This window comes from Neofelis nebulosa, chromosome 9, assembly GCF_028018385.1.
Source record: "Neofelis nebulosa isolate mNeoNeb1 chromosome 9, mNeoNeb1.pri, whole genome shotgun sequence".
NCBI classification, from domain to species: Eukaryota; Metazoa; Chordata; class Mammalia; order Carnivora; family Felidae; genus Neofelis; species Neofelis nebulosa.
The window spans coordinates 72,625,342-72,645,799 of record NC_080790.1 but is presented as its reverse complement, the minus strand read 5'-3'; the positions used below and the strand labels follow the sequence as shown (position 1 = coordinate 72,645,799).

The 20,458-nt window shown below is 42.2% G+C and overlaps 1 protein-coding gene across 3 annotated transcripts in view; it reads right to left on the bottom strand.

Annotated features, from left to right (window-relative positions):
- The window catches only part of FSHR (follicle stimulating hormone receptor), a 175,011-nt gene that overhangs the window by 8,098 nt on the left and 146,455 nt on the right, over window positions 1-20,458 (bottom strand). For all 3 annotated transcript variants that reach the window (XM_058684153.1, XM_058684152.1, XM_058684151.1), the window contains 3 exons: window positions 16,078-16,146; window positions 15,895-15,969; window positions 2,150-2,335 (listed from right to left, as the gene is read on the bottom strand). In XM_058684153.1, the coding sequence (XP_058540136.1) occupies window positions 2,150-2,335; window positions 15,895-15,969; window positions 16,078-16,146 (330 nt within the window). The remainder of the gene's footprint in view (window positions 1-2,149; window positions 2,336-15,894; window positions 15,970-16,077; window positions 16,147-20,458) is intronic.

Genomic DNA, 20,458 nt, shown 5'->3' with positions numbered 1-20,458 from the left:
TAAAGGTGCAAAGTTTAATGGGACCCGGCAATGAGACCTTAGCAAATATGAGCAATACCAAGACAGATGATGGTGGTTACTTAGTTCATGTTGGGACCCAGGCCCTGTGTGGGTATTTAGATGTATATGCCACAGTGAATCAATTTAAAATCTAGTTGTGAAGAGAAAGCCTAAAACTGAAATCACAAAATGAGCAAAATAACTTTGGAAGCTAAGTGTTGAACTATGACAAAGAGATAAATGGTTCAAGGACAGATGAGGGGTGTGGTTAACCAAGTCTTTCTGTGAGAGGGCCCTTGGCCAAAACCTCACAGTCACAAGGGCTTAATGCTTACATCTTGCGCATTGTTTCTAAATGCGGATTGTAAGAACAATTGTATTGTACAACTTTAAATTTGAATCTCATTACTAAACCACACCTATGGTATAGGATGAAATGACACCATTAAAAAAAAAACCCTGCAATTTATCTCATGAATATATAACTATTTTATTTTGTGTTTGTGGGTGTGAGTTTGTTAAATATAAGGGCTAAGGGCCCACTGCAATATTTGTTACTCTGTTTTGGCATCTCTTCCTAGGAGAGGGGCGATGCTCTCTTTTGCTGTACCAGACAGGCCCTGATGGTCAATTACACTAGGGACCTAGAAAGAGTGAGAGCCAGGTGGTCTGGGGGCAATCAGGGAAGGTCATGGGACAATGTGAGACAGACTTGAAGATTTCTGGTTGGGAACCCTGAGGCTGCATCTATGCTACCAGGGGGTGGCAAGACCAGAGGAGTATGAGCAATACTCCTAACACTGGGCCAGGCAGCATATCACATGCAGCTCTTATAGTGATGTTGACTTCTTTGGAGATTTTTTTTTCCTGAAGGGTATTCAGTTCCAGGGTTTTGCCAGTAAATTGGTATCTTTCTCGTCCCTGCAACTCTTACCTGGAATATAAAAGCTCAAACCTTGTGTGCTTTAGCCCAACCCCTTATGCATCCTGATTCTAGTCCTTAGGAAGAAATTCCCTGGCCCTGGAGCTAATGTGTGAGGAGTGTCCAATTCTGGATAGTTTTTCAGTGATGCATGCTATTTCTGAAAAGTAGCCTCTTTTCTGCAAATCCTTCAAATGGGTGTGAGTGTGGACTCCTAGTTACTTTGAAAACAATTTAGGGTATATACTATCTGTTTCATTTTTGTTTTATCTTGCTTTTGAGCAGGGGCTATGTCTACATGGGCAGATGAGTATGTGTTAAAGGTTGAACAATAGAGGGGATTATACTATACAGTGAAGTGACAACACAGGGAAGCTGTATTAGTGCTGGGGTACTACACAAGAGTGTGATAAGGTACCATCTGAGTGTAACTCTATGTGGATTGTGTCAGTGAGCTCAGGGGAGGTGGAGGGCTTTGAGAACTCCTGATATCCAGTACATTCTATCTGCAATTGAGTTTTAAATGCCTGGGACATTTTTGTGCAATCTCAAAAATATTGCCCCTCCACTCTTACCAGATCCTCTCTATGATTCATTCATCTTTTTAACCAGTTACCTCCTGGTTTTAGTCTCTGTTTGGATTACCTGCTTTTCTGGGCTTTCTCAGATCTGACCAACCTTGAAAGCCAAAGTGAACAGATGTCCCAATCTTTGTCCTGCCTGTGATGTGCTAAGATCCAAAGATGGATTAGGGAGCCTTGAGCGGTTAGGATATATTGTGGATGGGTGCATCAGTCACTTGAATGGCATTTATACTTCTCCCATCCAAAGTTGATTTTGATGGTCCCTGGGACATTTATAGGGTGCAGAGTTGGAGACTTGAAGGACAAATCCATATTGGTACCAAGGAAAAGGGGGACAAATGTTCATTAAACATCAGCTATGAGTCAGGCATTATGCTCGGTGTTTTTCATGTTACTTCATTTAATATTTGGAAGGTCATCTACCATGTGGGTAGCCCTCTCTTGTGAGCCCATTTTTCAAGAAAATGAGAAACCCTTCACAATACTGAAGCTGCAATCTAGAATATGCCTAAGGTTTTTCATCAGCGAGGTCTCTCTACAAGTGGATTCTCTTCATGCTGCAGATACGTGGAAGTTATGGACCAAGTTCTGCGTTGTAGAAATTCCCAAGTGGGGCTCAAGGGATGGACATGGGAAGACTCACATTGGCTGTCTCCAGTTTGCAAAGGCACAGCAGTGGCTAGGGTAGGTGAGGCTGGCCTCCATGAGTGCGACAAACTTATCCAGACTGGGAAGCTTTTTCAAGTTGTATGTTGACTTGGCCCGAAGCTTCTTAAGATTTTCTAAGCCATAGGTAGGCAGGGAATGGATCCTGGTTCTTGAAATGTCTCTATAAGGAGAAAATGTAAATAAACCTGATTATTATGGACCTAAAATTTTCTGCTTGGTTAGCAGGCAAAATTGTGGATGTAGTAGTGATATTCTTACACGAGTGAGGAGGGTGATGCCAATTGATCCAACACATCTGAGTCAGATCAATATATAGCTACTAGGACATGTGGTCCCCTAGAGCCCTGGCCCTTGGGTTTGCAGTAGGAAGACTTAGATAACAGGGCTCTCTGATTACTGGTTATACACACATCATGCCCGATCTGGGGCTTAACTCTAGCCATCTCCCCTTCTATAGTCTGTCTGTAATAGATATCCACTAATTTACATCAATTGAAGAAATGGAAGCCATTTCCTCCCCACTATAAAGCTAGCTACAAAAAATACTTGAGATGAGTGAGGGTAGAATCTGTGGCCAAATTTCAGAAAAGTGTGAGAAGAAACACCATAAGGGTAAGAGGAGTCTGGTGGGCAGTAGAGGCACCCTCAGCACAAAGTTGAAATGGCAATAGAGAGTGGTGATTAGGAGTGGGCAGTAGAGGCACCCTCAGCACAAAGTTGAAATGGCAATAGAGAGTGGTGATTAGGAGTATAGCCAGACTATCCTGTGTATGTACCCTGTCCCTCTACCTATTAGATTTGTGATCTTGATAAAGTAATGTCACTTCTCCATTTCTGTTTCCTCAGCCATAAAATAGGAATGGTAATAATCACAGCTGCCTCAAAGGGTTGTTGGGACAATTAAATGAGTTAAAGTACACAGGAAACTTCCTGGCCAATAAACAGCACTTAATAAATTGCAGATATTTTTAGTAAACACCTCTCTGTCTCTCTCTCTGTCTCTCTGTCTCTCTCTCTGTCTCTCTCTCTGTCTCTCTGTCTCTCTCTCTGTCTCTCTGTCTCTCTCTCTGTCTCTCTCTCGGTCTCTCGGTCTCTCTCAGTCTCTCGGTCTCTCTCGGTCTCTCGGTCTCTCTCGGTCTCTCGGTCGGTGTCTCTGTCTCTATCTCTCTCTGTCTCGGTCGGTGTCTCTGTCTCTATCTCTCTCTGTCTCGGTCGGTGTCTCTGTCTCTATCTCTCTCTGTCTCGGTCGGTGTCTCTGTCTCTCTCTGTCTGTCTCGGTCGGTGTCTCTGTCTCTCTCTGTCTGTCTCGGTCGGTGTCTCTGTCTCTCTCTCTCTGTCTGTCTCGGTCGGTGTCTCTGTCTCTCTCTGTCTGTCTCGGTCGGTGTCTCTGTCTCTCTCTGTCTCGGTCGGTGTCGGTGTCTCTCTCTGTCTCTCTCTGTCTCGGTCGGTGTCGGTGTCTCTCTCTCTCTCTCTCTGTCTCGGTCGGTGTCGGTGTCTCTCTCTCTCTCTCTGTCTCGGTAGGTGTCTCTCTCTCTCTCTCTGTCTCGGTAGGTGTCGGTGTCTCTCTGTCTCTGTCTCTCTCGGTGTCTCTCATACAGTTTTTTTGCCTTGTAGGAGTCTCTGCTTGGGCAAATTAGCAGAGGTCTACATGGAAGTCCCCAGAAATGCGCATTTTAATCAAGTTTGTGTCCCTGGAGGACTTCTGGTAGCCATACCAGTGACATTGGGTGCCTTTCTGGCAGCATGGTTGGCAGCTGCAACTCTCACAACAACCAAGACCAGCTAGTGGCAGCATGGGGTTCTAAATGGTACCAGCTTAGACCTGTTGGAGCCAGCAGGTTGGCCATGAAGGAGTGATTCTGATGGGGGCAGTAGCACGTGATAATAAGGTCTCAGCACCCTTGGGAATCTTGGATATATGTGGGGAAGGAGAAACTTCTTTTTTTTTTTTAATTTTTTTTTCAATGTTTTTTATTTATTTTTGGGACAGAGAGAGACAGAGCATGAACGGGGGAGGGGCAGAGAGAGAGGGAGACACAGAATCGGAAACAGGCTCCAGGCTCTGGGCCATCAGCCCAGAGCCTGACGCGGGGCTCGAACTCACGGACCGCGAGATCGTGACCTGGCTGAAGTCGGACGCTTAACCGACTGCGCCACCCAGGCGCCCCGGAAACTTCTAATGTCTGCATTTCCTGTAAGTAAAAGTAGTGGGCACTCAGAACAATAAACTTGGGGGTATGAAAATGCATTTGCTACCCCATGTGTTCTCAAAGTCTGGTGAAAATGACATTCTCAAAACCTTGTTTTCATTATGTCATTCATTTCCTTTCCCAAACTCTGTATGCTTCCTGTTGTCCACTGAAACCCACCTCTAATTTCTTCCCTATTTGTCATCTCCTTTTCCCAATCAAACTTAAAACAGTTTTTAATAACGGATGTCACTTTTTCCTTACAATGCAACATGGTTTCTACCCAAACCCTAGAGAAACAATACTTTCCAAGGCCACAGTTTCATTCTAACCTTCTTGATTTCTCAATTATATTTCATGTGTAAAACATTCTTCCTGAGACTTTTTCATGGCATCACATTCTCTTTAATTTTTTTCTGACCTCTTCTTTGACTCTGGATTTTGTTATTCTTTCTCTTCTATCTTTTCTTTAAATATTGGAGTTTCTCCAAACTTTGGTACCTTTCGGACAGTATATAACTTTCTCAGATATTATCCACTTCTCTGGTTTCAGATACTGGAGATATGCTGATGGCTTCTGAATGTATGTTCCAGCTCAGATCCTACTTCTGAACCCAGGTCCAGATAATCAGTTTTCCATCATACCCCACTATGTTGATGACTTTCAAGTATTAAAACCGAATTTACCACCTTCCATTTAAATATGTTCCTCCTTTTGTTTTTCCCTTCTCAGCAAACGACTCCTCCATTTTCCTCTGTTGCTCAAGATGGAAACTGGAAGTTGTCCTTGACTCCCACCTCTTCCTCACTTGGACATTGGGTTTCTTCATGTGAGGCCTGACTTTATATCTGTTTGAAATCCATCTATTCCTCTGGTACCACTTTAGTTTCTGTAGTTTCGGCCTAGACAAAGACAGTAGCCTCATAACTGTTGTGCTTGTGACCATGGCATTCACAAGGGTTCTCCAGAGTAATAGAACTAGTATAGGATATAAAGAGATAAATAGGAAGAAATTTATTATGGGAAGTGCCTCATGAGATTATGAAGGCTGGGAAATCCTGTGCTATGCTATCTGTAAGCTGGAGAATTAGGAAAGCTGGAGGTATAGTTGAATCCAAGCTCAAAGGCCTGGGGACCAGGAAGGCTACTGGTCTAAGTTCCAGAATCTGGAGGCCCAAGAACCAGGAGCTCCAATGTCTGAGGCTAGGAGAAGATAGATGTTCCAGCTCAAGAAGAAAGCAAGCAAATTTGCCTTTTCTCTGCCTTTTTGTTCCTTTTGGGCCCTAACTGATGGGATGATGCCTACCTACATAGAGGGGGGTGATCTTCCTTACTCAGTCTACTGATTCAAATGCTAATTTCTTCTGGAAACAGTTTCATGGGTAGACTCATAAATGTTTTACCACTTATCTGGGCATCACACAGCCCAGTCAAGTTGACAAATAAAATTAACCATCACAACCATCTCTCTCTCCCCAATGCAATCCTTACACTGCAGATTGGCATTAAAAAAAAACCACCCAGATTATGGCTTCCTTCTTAAAACTCTTCGATGACTCCCCATTGTACTTTGATGAAGTACAAAGCATGGATGTGATATGTGGGTCATTTGTCTGGTTTCTCTCCCATCCATTCTGTGCCCTTCTTTATGCTCTACTCTGTATTGCAGGATGGATGGCCTCTGCAGGTTCCATTTCCCAGATACCTTGTCAGTCAGCTTTCAGTTGGGTTTAGCAAATGAAACTGGTGGGAAATTAGAGGGTAAGATGAAGGGTAAAAGTTAAGTGTGTGATTCCATGTGTCATTAGATCTTCTGAGGATCCAGCTTCTACTCATTTGCTCAAGTCCTAGCTTTAGTAGTGGTTACCTACCAATGCTAATATTTGGACTACTTATACTCTGCTTGATATTTAGGCAAATTTACATTTGAGAGCTAATGATTACATATATGTAATACCGATGTATATTTCACTTAGTCCCCTCCTTGTTAGTATTGACAAATTGGATAAACTTGGTATCTGTTACTCAAATTCTTCTGTATGCTTCCTGATTTTTTGCTTGCTTGTTCTATCATTACTGAGAGAAGTGAATTAAAATCTCCAACTATGATTTTGGATTTGTATACTGCTACTTTTAGTTTTGTCAGTTTTTGCCTTATATATTTATGAAAATACTTCAGGTACGTGGAAATTGAAACTTTTTAGATCTTCCTGATGACTTGCTTTATATCTAGTAATATTTGTCTCCTAAAGCTTTGGATGTTTCTTTGCTAATTTCTCCTTGACCTCCAACTGTTGGAGTACCCATGGGCTCAGAGCCTAGACTTCTTTTCTCTATTTTCACTTAATCTGTGGGTCTAGTCATCTAGTCTTACAGCTTAAACACCATTTATATGTTGATGGATCCCCTATATTTATCTCTAGATTACTCTGCTCTCCTGAACTGCAGACTCTTACGTTCAGCTGCTTCCTTAAAATCTCTTCTTGGATGGGGCGCCTGGGTGGCTCAGTCGGTTAAGCCTCCGACTTCAGCTCAGGTCACGATCTCACGGTCTATGAGTTCGAGCCCCGCATCGGGCTCTGGGCTGATGGCTCAGAGCCTGGAGCCTGCTTCCGATTCTGTGTCTCCCTCTCTCTCTGCCCCTCCCCCGTTCATGCTCTGTCTCTCTCTGTCTCAAAAATAAATAAACGTTAAAAAAAAATTAAAAAAAAATCTCTTCTTGGATGGATGTCTAATGGGAAGGCCAAACTTTGGATATTAAAACTGAGCTCCTGATTGTCCCCCCCAAACCTGTTCCACTTATGGCCTTTCCAGTTGGAAAAACTTGTAAGTCCTGCTTGGTGCCTCTCTCTCACATTCCATATGCAAACCCTCAACAGAATATCTTGGCTTTATTTTCCACACATGCCTGGGATTTAACTATTTCTCACAACATTCATTACTATCACCATAAGGTAAAAGTTCTGGCATTCCAAGGTGTCTTCTCTAAATTATCTCCTAAGTATTTTGATTCTTGAGAACTGGGGTCCCTGGAGATAAGAGCCTGACCCATAAACCTTCATCCCTGTGCTAAGTCTTCACATTCCACTGCTAGATGATCCAGCTGTCCTGGACTGCTCTCCACTTATACTTCCTATTGGTCCAGAGCTTCTCAGTATTTTTCTCTGCCCTAGAAAATCTCTTTAGTTTCTGTTTTCAACACAATTGTTCCACTGACCAGTTCTGCTATTGACACTCACTCTGGGCTCTGAGTTCATGTTCTTGTTTCATCTGGCTTTTTCCTCCCCGCTCAAATGTGGAAGAAAGCAAAAACTTCATTTTGTCTAAAATAATTCAAGGCTCCATTCAAGGAATGAGATGAAAGTATAAAAAGTCCTTCAGGAACAATTTAAGCCAGGGCAATCATTACCTGCCATGAACATTTTTCATATTTTTAAAAGCAATAAATATAAAACAGAAAACTATTTTTCTTAGATATGCACCTCCCTTGAGTTCAGAATATAAAAAATATCACATTAAATGAAGATTTCTAAAACAAACCAAAGAAAACACCCCAAATTATTAGATTCCATGGAATGCCCTCCTCTTATACACTGGGGTAGATTAAAGATGGCTATAAATTCTTTACATTCTTTCCATACAGGGTCTATTTGCTCTTCCCTTGAATTCAGGCTGACCTGCAATGTCTTTGGATTGTAATAGCATATGATGAAAGTGTTGCTTTACCAGTTCTAGACCTTGCCTTTAAGAGTGCTGACAGCTTCTCAACGTTTTTTTTTTTTTTTTTTTTTTTTTGGGGACAGAGAGAGACAGAGCATGAACGGGGGAGGGGCAGAGAGAGAGAGAGACACAGAATCGGAAACAGGCTCCAGGCTCTGAGCCATCAGCCCAGAGCCCGACGCGGGGCTCGAACCCACGGACCGCGAGATTGTGACCTGGCTGAAGTCGGACGCTTAACCGACTGCGCCACCCAGGCGCCCCAAGAGTGCTGACAGCTTCTATATTGCTCTTAGAGAGCCCTAAGATGCCATGAAAGAATTCAAAATACCCTGAGACTGCTGTGCTGAGAAAAGTCTAAGCTATGTGTAGAGATCCCAGAGAATGAGTTGAAATGCTATCTGTGTGTGTGCACGTGTGTGTGTGTGTGTGTGTGTGTGTGTGTGTGTGTGTAGAGAGAGAGAGAGAGCAATAGGAAGGAGGACAAATGCACAAGGCATGTGAGTGAAGGGGACTACTTGGAAATAGATCCCCCAGCCTTACTACCTGACTTGATATCACTTGGATCAGAGATAGGCTACCCACTTTTCTGAAACACTAGATTATGAGCAAGATGGGATGATTATTTTGAGTCAGTAAGTTTCAGAATAGTTTCTATGCCATAATAGGGATCCAAAATAGACTCCCATGGAAGTCTCTGTGATTCTGTCATCTCCATAATTTTTAACGGTTGTAGAGATATTTTTCCTTGAAAGCCATTAAGAGTGCAATAGTATTATATCCCATGGATCTTATGCCTTTCTCACCACTTACTAGCTTTTATTTTATATGCTAGCTATAAAAAATATTTCTTTTATGTTTATTTTTGAGAGACAGAGTGCAAGTAGGGGAGGGGCAGAGAGAGGGAGACACAGAATATGAAGCAGGCTCCAGGCTCTGAGCCATCAGCACAGAGCCCCATGCAGGGCTCTAACCATGAACTGTGAGATCATGACCTGAGCTGAAGTCAGAACCTTAACCAGCTGAGCCACCCAGGAGCCCCTATATGCTAGCTCTTTGTACTTGGATTTTCTCTCTGCTTCATGGCAGAGGACTCCTTGCATTCTCACCAGTGACTTTCATGTAGTAAGCACCCAGAAAATTGTTGATTTGTTTGAAGATCCACTGAGAAGTGATGCTGAATAAGAATATGGAAAAGGAAGAGCTAGGTCACTCCAGCCAACTGTGTTGTCCCCTGACTTCCAGCAGTTTCAAAGAATCTCCCACCTTGTGTTATCCCTTCTATCATTTCAAACAATATGAAATGATATTTCATACCATGAAATGATATAATGAAAAAAAGTATGTTCATGTATGTTTGTTTTGTCTGCTCAGATTTCAAATGCTCTGAGAGCCAGGATTATTAAGCTACTTACGGGTTATGCACTGTATCTAGCACAGTACTGGGCTCTCAATCTATTCAGAAGATAGTTATCTGATTAGCAGAGATGCTTCATCATTAGTATCATAATACAAATGAGAGAGTGGAGCAAGTCTTACAGGACAGTCATTCTAAAAGGAGAAGGCTGTTGGGGCACCTGGGTGGCTCAGTTGGTTGAGCATCTGACTTTGGCTCAGGTCATGATCTCACGATTCCTGAGTTCAAGCCCCACATTGGGCTTGCTGCTATCAGCCTGTCAGCACAGAACCCGCTTCAGATCCTCTGTCCCCTCTCTCTGCTCCTCTGTTGCTTGTGCTCTCCCCTAAACAAAGAAATATTTAAAAACAATAAAGGGAGAAGGCTGTGGGGCAGGCTGAGAGAGGAAATCTGGATTTCAAGGTTGCTCAGCAAAGTGGTGACTGAAAGTATCAAAGGCACCAAGGAAGGGAGCAACCTTGTGCATATAGATGTGTATGATAGATACATAAATAGATGTGTATGAGAGAAGCAGCAGAATCATGTATTGGGTAGATTGATCTGACTGCCGTCCATTACCTAGGTGTTAGACTGGGAAGCCTGGTTGGGAAGTTTTGGTGCCTTTCTGCCTGCTCAGTTTTCTGGAGCCAGCTCCTTATTACAGCTACGGAATATGTGATCTGTTGTCATAAGTGCTAGGTGGCTTTGCTGCTATGAGGCTAAAATATCTTGTCAGTGACCTGGGATCTGGATCTTCTGGTGGATGTTGAAAGGAGAGAGTGGTTGGTAAGAGACAAATGTAGAGTCACTTATAGTTCAGTAAGGCAAGTCTTCAGGAAAGTGGTTCCTGGGTGATAAGGGAAATAAAAGTCTTTATAGAAGTATTTACTTAAAGCTTGCTGGATACTTGGTGCAGTGAATAAACATGGGACCTGTCAAGACTTTCAAATTTTGGACTGACAGAAAAATGTTTCTGATATCTGCATGGATTAAGAAAAATCCATAGAAATTTATATCAGCAGGAACAAAAATAAGTGGATAGTGTTGAGTGTGGTTTGAGACTTTACTACTAGTATTTCCATTTTTGCTCTGTGTTCCCCTAAAACTTTATCTTTTTCCTGGCTACAATCTTTGTGCATGGATTGGAAATCTATTGTTAGATTTCAATTTCTTTGTAAAAACATTTTCCATGCTTAAGATGTGAATATACAGGGATGGGGGTGGGGTAACAAAATAAGACATTATCAGTTACTCACATCTTCATGGAAGTGGATTATTACGACTATTGGCCAAAGGTGGGCTTAGAGAGAACACAAAGCATGGCAAGTGAGGGGTTTTCAGAATGGTGATTCTGGGTAACCATATTGTGAGGAGTAAAGGGATGGAATTAGATCTCTGAGCCTTGAAAGCCAGGTGGAAGAGTCTAGAATTTATAATGAGCAAAATAATGGCTTACTGAAAGCTGTAGTTTTGTAGGATTAGTCTTGAGAACCTTGAACCTGGAACATAGCAAGTGCTTATAAATACTTGTTAGGTGAACTGGAAGGAGAAAGGATTGAAGGGAGGGAAGGGATGAAGTGGCCATTGCAGAAATTCAGGCATAAGTGCTCTCTTTGCCACACACCACCACTTCATCTGTTAAAGTCACTGTATCACATGACAAAGACTTATTCTGCTCTATTAGCATAGCCTCCTGAGGAAAATTTCTGTAGAGCATATTGTTCTGGGCAGTAACATATCTTCCTTGACCAGAATGAGATACTTAAGGGAAGGCACTGTTTATTTTTAAATTTCTCCATCCCTTACACCTAGCATAGTACCAGATACACAGTAGGTGCTCAATCAACATCTACAAAATGTAGGACATGTATGACCCAATATACTCAGTGAATAGCTGAGAAGGTTTATTACTGACGTTGTTCCTGGGGCTGGTGAGCTGGACAAGGCGGGGTCATGGCTAGTTGTGGGCTTGTGTTTTTAATCGTTGTCTTTCAGGCTGGTCTAATGACTGCAGTCTTTCTTTTTTTAAGATGTCACTTTGGTTAACATTTCAGCACATACTATATTTGGCAGTGGCTGTTTCTGAGAATTTAAATCCTGAAAAGTACTAACAGGAGACATAAGGGGATGATGGCTGGCACTGAAGAGATTTAGTAACCCTAAATTGTTTCAACATTGTTAGGATTCCTGATTTTGAGACACAAAGCAAAAAGGGAGACAGCTGTCAGTAATAAGGTGCTGAGTCAGGAGAGGCAGGAGTTAAATTGCACTCTGTGCCCCATTTAATAAAGTGTGTTATAGCCAGTGCCACAAATTTGATTTGAACAATTTCTATTTTTCCCAGCAAAGATGTTATTACAGGTCAATCATTTCCATAAGTGAGAGCACATTTCTGGTGTATACTACACTGACAGATGGCTAGAAGACCTCTCTTTCATGATCCCAGGCGGAATAAAAAGGCAATTTACTATCTATAGGACTGTGGGTACACTGGTAATGGAAGAGAATCGTTCTTATACAAATAACTCAGTGTTTGAATCTGAACTATCAAATGAATCTGAGCTATAGCCAAATCAATTTGATAAACCATCAGAATATGATTGTACTGGCTCCAGCCTACAAAGGCAATGCATTAAATTTTCCCCACAGGAAACAGTTACCCAAGGAAACAGCAATTGCTTGATTGCTTAACACACACACACACACACACACACCCCACACAAAACTTGAGTTCAGAATATCAGGTGAAAACTCAGATGGTCAAGACACCAGAGGGGGAAATCAAGGTGCTAGGCTGCTCCTCTGAAACTCAGTGGAGCTTGTCTGTGTGCCCCTGGCTTTTTCCACATCTATTTCTATTTGCGATAGAACAGCTCACCCTTGTATCCTCAGGTGTTCAGAGGTTCCCTGTTTTCACTCAGCTGAAAATTTTTGCCTTCAATAAAGGAGTTATCATTGGTTTGGGGACCCTTCCCTTGGCTCTCTTGGAATCCCTTGCATGTATCTACTGTGAGGACAAAAAACTGAGTCTTTTGGGGAGGAAGACTGACCACAGTTTGCTTGTGGAGGAGGCATCCCAGAGACAGGAAGAAGTTTCCCAATTCCCAGCACTGGTTCTAGTGCAGTGATTTTTGATGTGCTCTCCAGACCAGCAACATCAGCTTCACCTGGCAGGTTATTAGACATGCAGGTTCTTAGGCCAACTCCTGACCTGATGAATCAAACTCTGGGGGTGGGAATCAGCAGTCTAGGGTTTTACAACCATGCCTGGTGATTGTGATGCATGATCACACTCAGAACCACTTACACCCGAGGTGCTTATAGCTGAGCTCTACTCTGCAATTGCCTTCTTCAAACTTAGCCAAGATTTGGCTCCTCTCCAGGTACAGCCTGATTGTTGATGAAGAGGGCTGGCCCCTTGCCTTAATTCAAACTTTGAAGGGCCATCTTAATTCCACAGTTCCCCATGGGGAGCTGAGGCTTCTGTTGCAAATGCATTGCAGTTCAACTTCCCTCTTAGCCTGATTGTGTTCTCAGCAAGTCCTTCCCTCATAAACTAATAGCACTCCTCAGTAAACCTCCTGCATGCAAACATCCATATCACATTCTTATGTGGGGGGAATGGGAATTGGATCCAAGACATAGAGCCATAGCCTGAGCATCTACTGAGCACTGAGTGATCTGCACAGTCTGTACTCCTCCTGTTCATTAACTCACAGCACCTGAGGTGGGCTAGTTTGCTGTACACGCCTAAACAAGCAACTCTCAGGCCAGGGTTTGGCTGGGGTTGGCCTATCAGTTTGTAGATTAAGAGATGGACTAGGCCATAGAATCCAAGTTCAGCAAGCAGAGGCTGGAAAGACATCTGCAGACAAACCTGAAAACCCCAGAAAGGAGGCTTGATGTTTAGGTGATCAATCCTCTTGCCCCTAAGGGGAGAAGAAGGAGACTAGCAATTATAAGCTGGGCTTTCAGCCATCATCTTGCACATATATCCTCATGCATTGGGGTGAAAGATGTGGGAATGTATTATCACTCTCAACCCTTTTAACTCATGGCAAGTGCTTCATAACTCCTTTGGATTTTCTATAAATGTTATCCACTTTATTCTGGCCAGATAGGTTCCTGTGGTAAAAGCATTGAAATATGCACTTGTAACTTGAGGACTCTGTGGAGCTGCCTGTGATGGTGACATCCCTCTTCCTGCTGGCATTTGTGGGAGGGCTGGCTGGGGGATTCATGTCTGTGTTCTCCATTAGACACTTGGATGAGACACATGGCACAGTGCCTCAGCCTGGGACTTGCTTATGCACCTGTAGGAGATGCTCTTCTGTGCTATTTGCATTTATCATTTACTGGTGTTCTTAGGCTGGGAGTCTGGTGCTTACAATTATTCCTCCTCTATTTTAGTTCACAGCCTATTGTATAACTTTCAGATGTTTGATTAGACATACTTATGTGCTTTAGACAACATGATATGGTGGGAATACATGGACTGTGAGGCAGAAGACCTAGTTTCCGGTCTAAACTCTGCCAATTACAATAGCAGTGTGATGTTTCATGGGTCTCTTTCAACTTCTGGTTCTGGTTTCCTGGATATTGAGCTCACGGAGGATCCAGTCCAACTTGAATGTTGTCAGCAGAGTGGTTAAGGTGCTATGATTTAATAGTATACTCAGTGCAAACAACATATGGAAACCTATACCATCACAGACACATGCTGCTGTGACAGAGGTGTGTGTTTAGGAACATTCAAAACCCTTAAGACTTTTAGGTAAGTGAAATTGCCAGACTTCTCTGGTGGTGGCCAAAGACATCAACAGCACTTTCTATAAGTCTGTTGGTCTCCCAAGTACTTGAAGATGAGGAAACAGTAAGATTACAAATTTTAAGTATGTGGTATATTAAAGCACATGGATGGTATTCCTGGCATTCCCTATTTGTCATGCCCATGAACTACTTGGTACTTCATAACACACATCATGACCTGTCATATTACGATGTATATTATTGTCTGATTCTCTTTTGAGAATATAAGCTTTCTGTGAGGAAGAACTTTCTGTGAGGAAACCAAGGCTTAGAGAGATGAAGGAATGGTTTTAAATCGAAGTAGTCTTCTCTGGCCTCTCTGCTTTCATCACGCCGATACTTTCTTCTTTTGCATATACTGCCCATCTCAAGCCAGCCATACTGAAATAATCATTGAACTTTTTCGAGTAGAGTCCTATATATGGGTCAAACACATGCTCTGTCATGAATAATAACCCTCTGGAGTTTCTGCTCTACCATACGGGCTAGTGCTAGAGAGACACTATATTCCAGCCTGAAGGAGAATATAAGCTTTTGGGTGAAAATTAAAGTGATGATAGATGGGAGGGAGGTAGATAAACACACACATGGGAACTGATATTGACTGTCAAGAGGTTCAGGCTAGTGGCTCTCAAATGCCTAAATTTACCTTAGGCAGGCCACAGAAGGATCACCTAGTAATACTTGAGTTTTTTTTTATATGTTTGCTTATTTCTTTGCTCACTATTTTTTCTTGCATATGACTTCTTCCTTCTGGGTTCCTTCCTTCCTACAGTACATTTATCAGTAGATGGAGTAGGTCTTGCTTAGAGCCCAGGAAAACACACGTTTTTAAAAAGCTCTTGGAGATTGGGGTCCCTGCAGCCATAAAGGCTGTCGAAGTCACAGGAGGAAGAATTCACTGTTGACTGAGGTTGTCAGGGAAGAGGTGGCAGTAAGCATGACCCCTGTGGAGGGGCAGGGGCCGATGAGCATATGGGCAGTCCCTCATGGAGAGATTGAGATGAGGAAGAAACACCAGGAGGAGAGGTCCTCATGCTGGGCTATGAGGTACTGGATGAGTCCCAAGAGGTCTGATTTAAGGCAAAGACGATCCAAAAATAAGTGCTGTGTGGGGATCTCTCAGGGGAGGAAACTCCTAGACATTGAAGGTGAGGAAGGAGAACTGTGCTTTCCCTTTCATGGAAGGAATGTATAGCAGAGTCGTTAAGAGTCTACGCTATGAGTCAGACCAGTTTGATGTTAAATGCATGCTCCAAAGTTTCAGTGGCTTTGGGTGAGTTAGTTAACCCCTCCAGGGAAGTCAGTTTTTCCTTCTCTAAAATGGGAACAATAGCTCCTCCTGCAGAGGTTTTATAAGGATTAAATTTGAAAATGCATCTTAAGCTTTTAAAACACTGCGGCTTGGTAAGGGCTCATTAAATATTTGTTGTTGTTGTTATTGTTGCTGTTATGTGGATCAGCTTAAATTGTCCCTGTAAGTCTTTGTAGATAACACAAATAAAAATTGCCATCTCTGTATGAGAAGCTTCTCTGAATTGGAGAAAGTTGACTTCTAAGTTATACATGTTGATATGTAGCACATGGAAACAGGAGAAGCTACTTACAGAATGACTGGTCCAGAGGCTCCCTGGAAAACATCATTAGGCAATTCTTCCAAATTAATGTTATCACTTAGATTCCTGGGGATGGAGATGAGGAAAGAAGGGAAACACGAAGCCACATAAATATCACTGTTTTAAGAGCCATTTCCCTCTAAATGGCCTGGAAGGATAGTCAGGGCTACTTACAGCTCATCTAGTTGGGTTCCATTGAATGCACAGTTGTGTATTTCTTGAATGCCATTCTTATTCAGCCATCTGAAATAAAAAGCCCATTAAAAAACCAATAACGTTAGATGCAAACAATACAGGGGGTTTCATAATTGGAAGCACTGGGGCAAGGTCAGACATTGCAGGTTATTGGCATAAATAAAATGCCACCCTTAAAGCTCAGGGACAGGAGTGGGAGGGAGGCTGATTTATCACTATATAACCTATGTGATGCTTGAAATTTGTATAATGAGCATGTATTACTTATTCAGAAAAAAAATGTTGAAAAGGCACACTTAGGCCTAGCACCTGGATCCTGTAAGGTCTTTGCACACATTATTAGTGGGCAGAGACCATGCCATGGGGGGATAAGACAAAGATCTCTGCCATCCTGCAGAACTGAAATCATACCATCATTGGACAAGTGTTTATAAGACAAAGAACATTTTGTATCCCCTTTCTCTAAGATCTTATGTCTCTCACCCATGCTCATCCATAACAGCAGGCCTGGCTGTCATCAAAAAGTGATCTAATTAAGCTGTCAGACAACCTGAACATCTCCTGTGACCCATAGGGACCTGGTTATTGAAGGCTTGTGGAGGTGGCTCTGGGTTAAGCCAGAAAGGAAGAGAAATCAATTACAGAGACTGGGCTGCGGCAGGGCACAGTAAGCTGTGAGTGGGAGCAGGAGGGGGCTTTGAGGTTGTTGGGGGCTGGATGTGGAACAGTCATCCTGAGTGTGCAGAGGACGGTGAGCAGGTCTGCCTGGATAGGGGAGCCCAAGGACACCTTGGGCTGACAACACAGCACTGCTGTGCTCCTGGATGGATCTGAAAACAAAAACAAAATCGAGGTTGGGAGAGCTTAGCCTGAGGAGCCTTTGACCGCCTGCTCTCGATTTGCTGTCAGGTTCTTTTTCCTGTCAGGCTCAGTGGGTTTACAGTGTTTGAAAAACCGAGCCAGAGAGGCTCCTGCATGTTCAGGACTCTATTTCCTGGCCTGCAATGGGTAACTAGAAACACTTAAAATCACAGGACAGCAACAGTATGTTTTTTTCCTTTTTCCTGACAACCAGTATACCTAAAAAAAAAAAAAAAAATCCAGACAGGAACCAGATAAATCTTCTTAAAACATAAGCAACCAATTGGTGAGTTCTGATGGCCAAGAAGTGGCTATACACCCCCACACCCCACTAACCTTGCCACTACCTGCCTACACCCCAGCTCTCCAGCCTCCTGACTGCTTTGTCAACCTGTTCCCAGGTAGTGAATTGCTGGAGCAGCTGCCCCTAACCTGTGGGATGTAGGTCCCTGGGATTTTGGATCAAACACAGGAGATTAGCGAACTTCTTCTGTAAAGGGCCAGGCAGTACATTTTAGGTTTTGTGGGCCAAAAGGCAAAATGGAGGATATTACATAGATGCTCTATACAGGCACTTATAAAGCAATGTCACAAATGTTTCCACTAAATTTAAAATGTAACAACAGAGTAAAAATTTTTTTGTAATAGCGGTCTATTGAAAAGAGTGGATTTCTTGCTTTCTCTCTCTCTCCCCCCTCCCCACTTCTCCCCCTCCCCCTCTCTTCCCCTCTCTTCCCCTCTCCCTTTCTCTCACCCCTCTCCCCCTCCCTCCCTTTCTCTCTCTTTCTCTTTCTCTTTCTCTTTCTTGCCTGTCTTCTCTTGCCTGTCTTCTCTTGCCTGTCTTCTCTTGCCTGTCTTCTCTTGCCTGTCTTGTCTTCTCTTGTCTTCTCTTTCACAGGATACCATTTTACTTAACTTACTTTCAATGGTAATGTTCCCTGCAATCAAAATGTTCACTTCTAAAAACTTGTACTAATTTATGGTCCAGGTTTGGCTGACCCTTCATCTAACACAAGGGGTATGTAAATCCAGATGGGCTCCAACTATATTTCTGAACACAAGATAGTATTTTCTGTACATATATTTCCTGCGAATAGATGGTGTTATGATTACATATCATAGAGGCTAATTTAGAAGAATTACTGTATTTGAAGTAACGTTTGTCTTTATGGACTTTTCTTAATCAATGGATACCATCATATGGGGAGAGGGGTAGAATTTTTTGATGTCAACAATGGATCTTTACACAAAAACCAAGTGATGCCCAGAACCTCTGCCCTGGGATTTACATGAGGTGGTAGCACTCAGCCACTAACAACAAGAAGCTGATACTTATGAAGTATAACTCTTAGCCTCTTAAGAGAGACAATGATCATTTTAAAGCCTGATGATGATGACGACAAGGACAGTCTGGGCACCGTATTGACTAATGAATAACTGGATCATGGTTTTCTCGAATTTTTACACATAGGTAGCTTTAGTAGAGGCTCAGGAGCTCCAGAAGCAGAAATTGCCCTCAGCCTGAAGAGTGAAGGTGCTGGGGGTGACCTGGTGTATTAAAGCTCCCTGGGGTAGGCAAGAGAGATAGAAACCGGTTGAGGAAGAGAGAAAATGCACATGGAGTGAGCCTTTTCTATGGCTGGGATGTGTGGGAGCTGATAGACCTGTAGCCTCATTTAATTTTTCCCCAAATCTGAGGCCATTCTGCTAGTTGGCCATGGCTAGGTGTTTTCATTCAGACCCTCTGGTTGCAGGGTAGGGGTGGGAAAGGGCTCAGAGGCCTCAACATGGTGGACATTTAATCACTCATTTTCCTCTGAGTCACTAGCCAAGTATTTGATAATCCTTCATTACTGGGTTTGAAAAAAATGTGTGTAATATTTATATGTATGTTGTATATGTACAATAAAGGTATTTTTAGAACAGGGCCTCAGGATTTTGAAAAATGCCAGTGCATAGAAAATGTTATCAGTCCTCCATGCCATTTTGCCATGCTTCCTTTTCTGAATATTCATAGGGGGAGAAAGTGGCCCTGCATCCAGAGGTAGCACCCAAATTAAGAAAAACTGGAGTGTTAAGCTGTGTTGAGTATGAATTTTCTGATTCTATTATCTATGGGTAAGGACCATCTGAGGTCAAGAAAAGATTTTGTTCTCACAAAAATGAATTTATCCTTTAGAGATATGTCTGAGAAGTATTGACTCTCAAGAAAGCTCTCCTCTTTGGGAGAGTATGCTCTTCTGTCTTGTGTTCTGGACAAAAATAATGGCTTGCCAAAGGAGAAAACGAAATATCAGCACACTCCCACTTAATGATACATTTTTATAAAATATTCTGTTAATAGATTTGCCACATGATAACATTAAGTGACTTTGAATCACTAGATTTAAAAATGACACCTGTGTTAAGGCAAGTTTTAAAGAAGCACAGATATCCAGGGACAACAGATGACCTTTATCACTAGGCTCCTTCCATATGTAGCACGGCAGTCCATTCACTGTTGTTTGTGCTCTAACCCGCCAGGCTGATGTTACTAAGGTACTTGTTATTTTCCCCTTTTCCTTCTATCTCCCGTATTCTTTTTTTTTTTTTTTAATCTTCATATCCTTGATGATTCTGTTTCTTCTGTTTGCTCTTTGCCTGGCTACATCCCACTTATCGTTAAAGCCTATCTTAGACACAACTTCCTTTCTCAGCCACCTTTCCCTCATTAAACTGTTCCTTCAACCCTCATATCACACGCCAGTCAGAATAAATTAATCCTTCTTCAGTCTTAGAATAGTTGCTTTTATTTTGCACATTTTTAGTTCTGTTTATATTTTAATTCATTTATTTTGCTTTCTCCTTCACTCATATTTCCCACACCCCATCAACTCATTCCAATACATGTGTACATAAATTCTGAATATCATCAGTGTATTAAAAGCAAGGCTTAGGTAGGACTCACTAAAATTTTTTGTTGTAATAACATATGCTCTGAATACATGCCTTTGATTTTATTTTTTCCTTCACACTTGCAATTCCTCCACTAGTCTGTTTGAAACCTTTCTGTTCTTTGTAATTAATTTACATCAAATGCTGTGCTTAGCTTTAATCTTCAATATTTCCTCATCTCTGTTTCTTCCCCCTTTCCTTTTTTGTATTGCTGAGTAGTCACTGAATCATGTTGCTGCTTTGAAAATGACTAAAATTCTTTCTTGACTGGAACGTATCTTTTGTACATAATGAAATATTTTGAAGACAAACAGACACACACATTACTATATTTTTTAAAAGTGCGACAATTTGTGAAATGGAAGGATAAAATGCTTTCTTTACAGATGTAATAGCAATTACCAGTTTCCCAAATGCCATTCTGTTAACCTAACTTTCATGGGTCCCACAAACTCTTGGGCAGACTCTAGCACTCTATTTCTTGGCCATTTTGGGGAGTGGGTAAACTGTCACACTGGCTCCTAATACAGGAGATTCCAAAGTAGTCCATCAATGGCACAGAGTG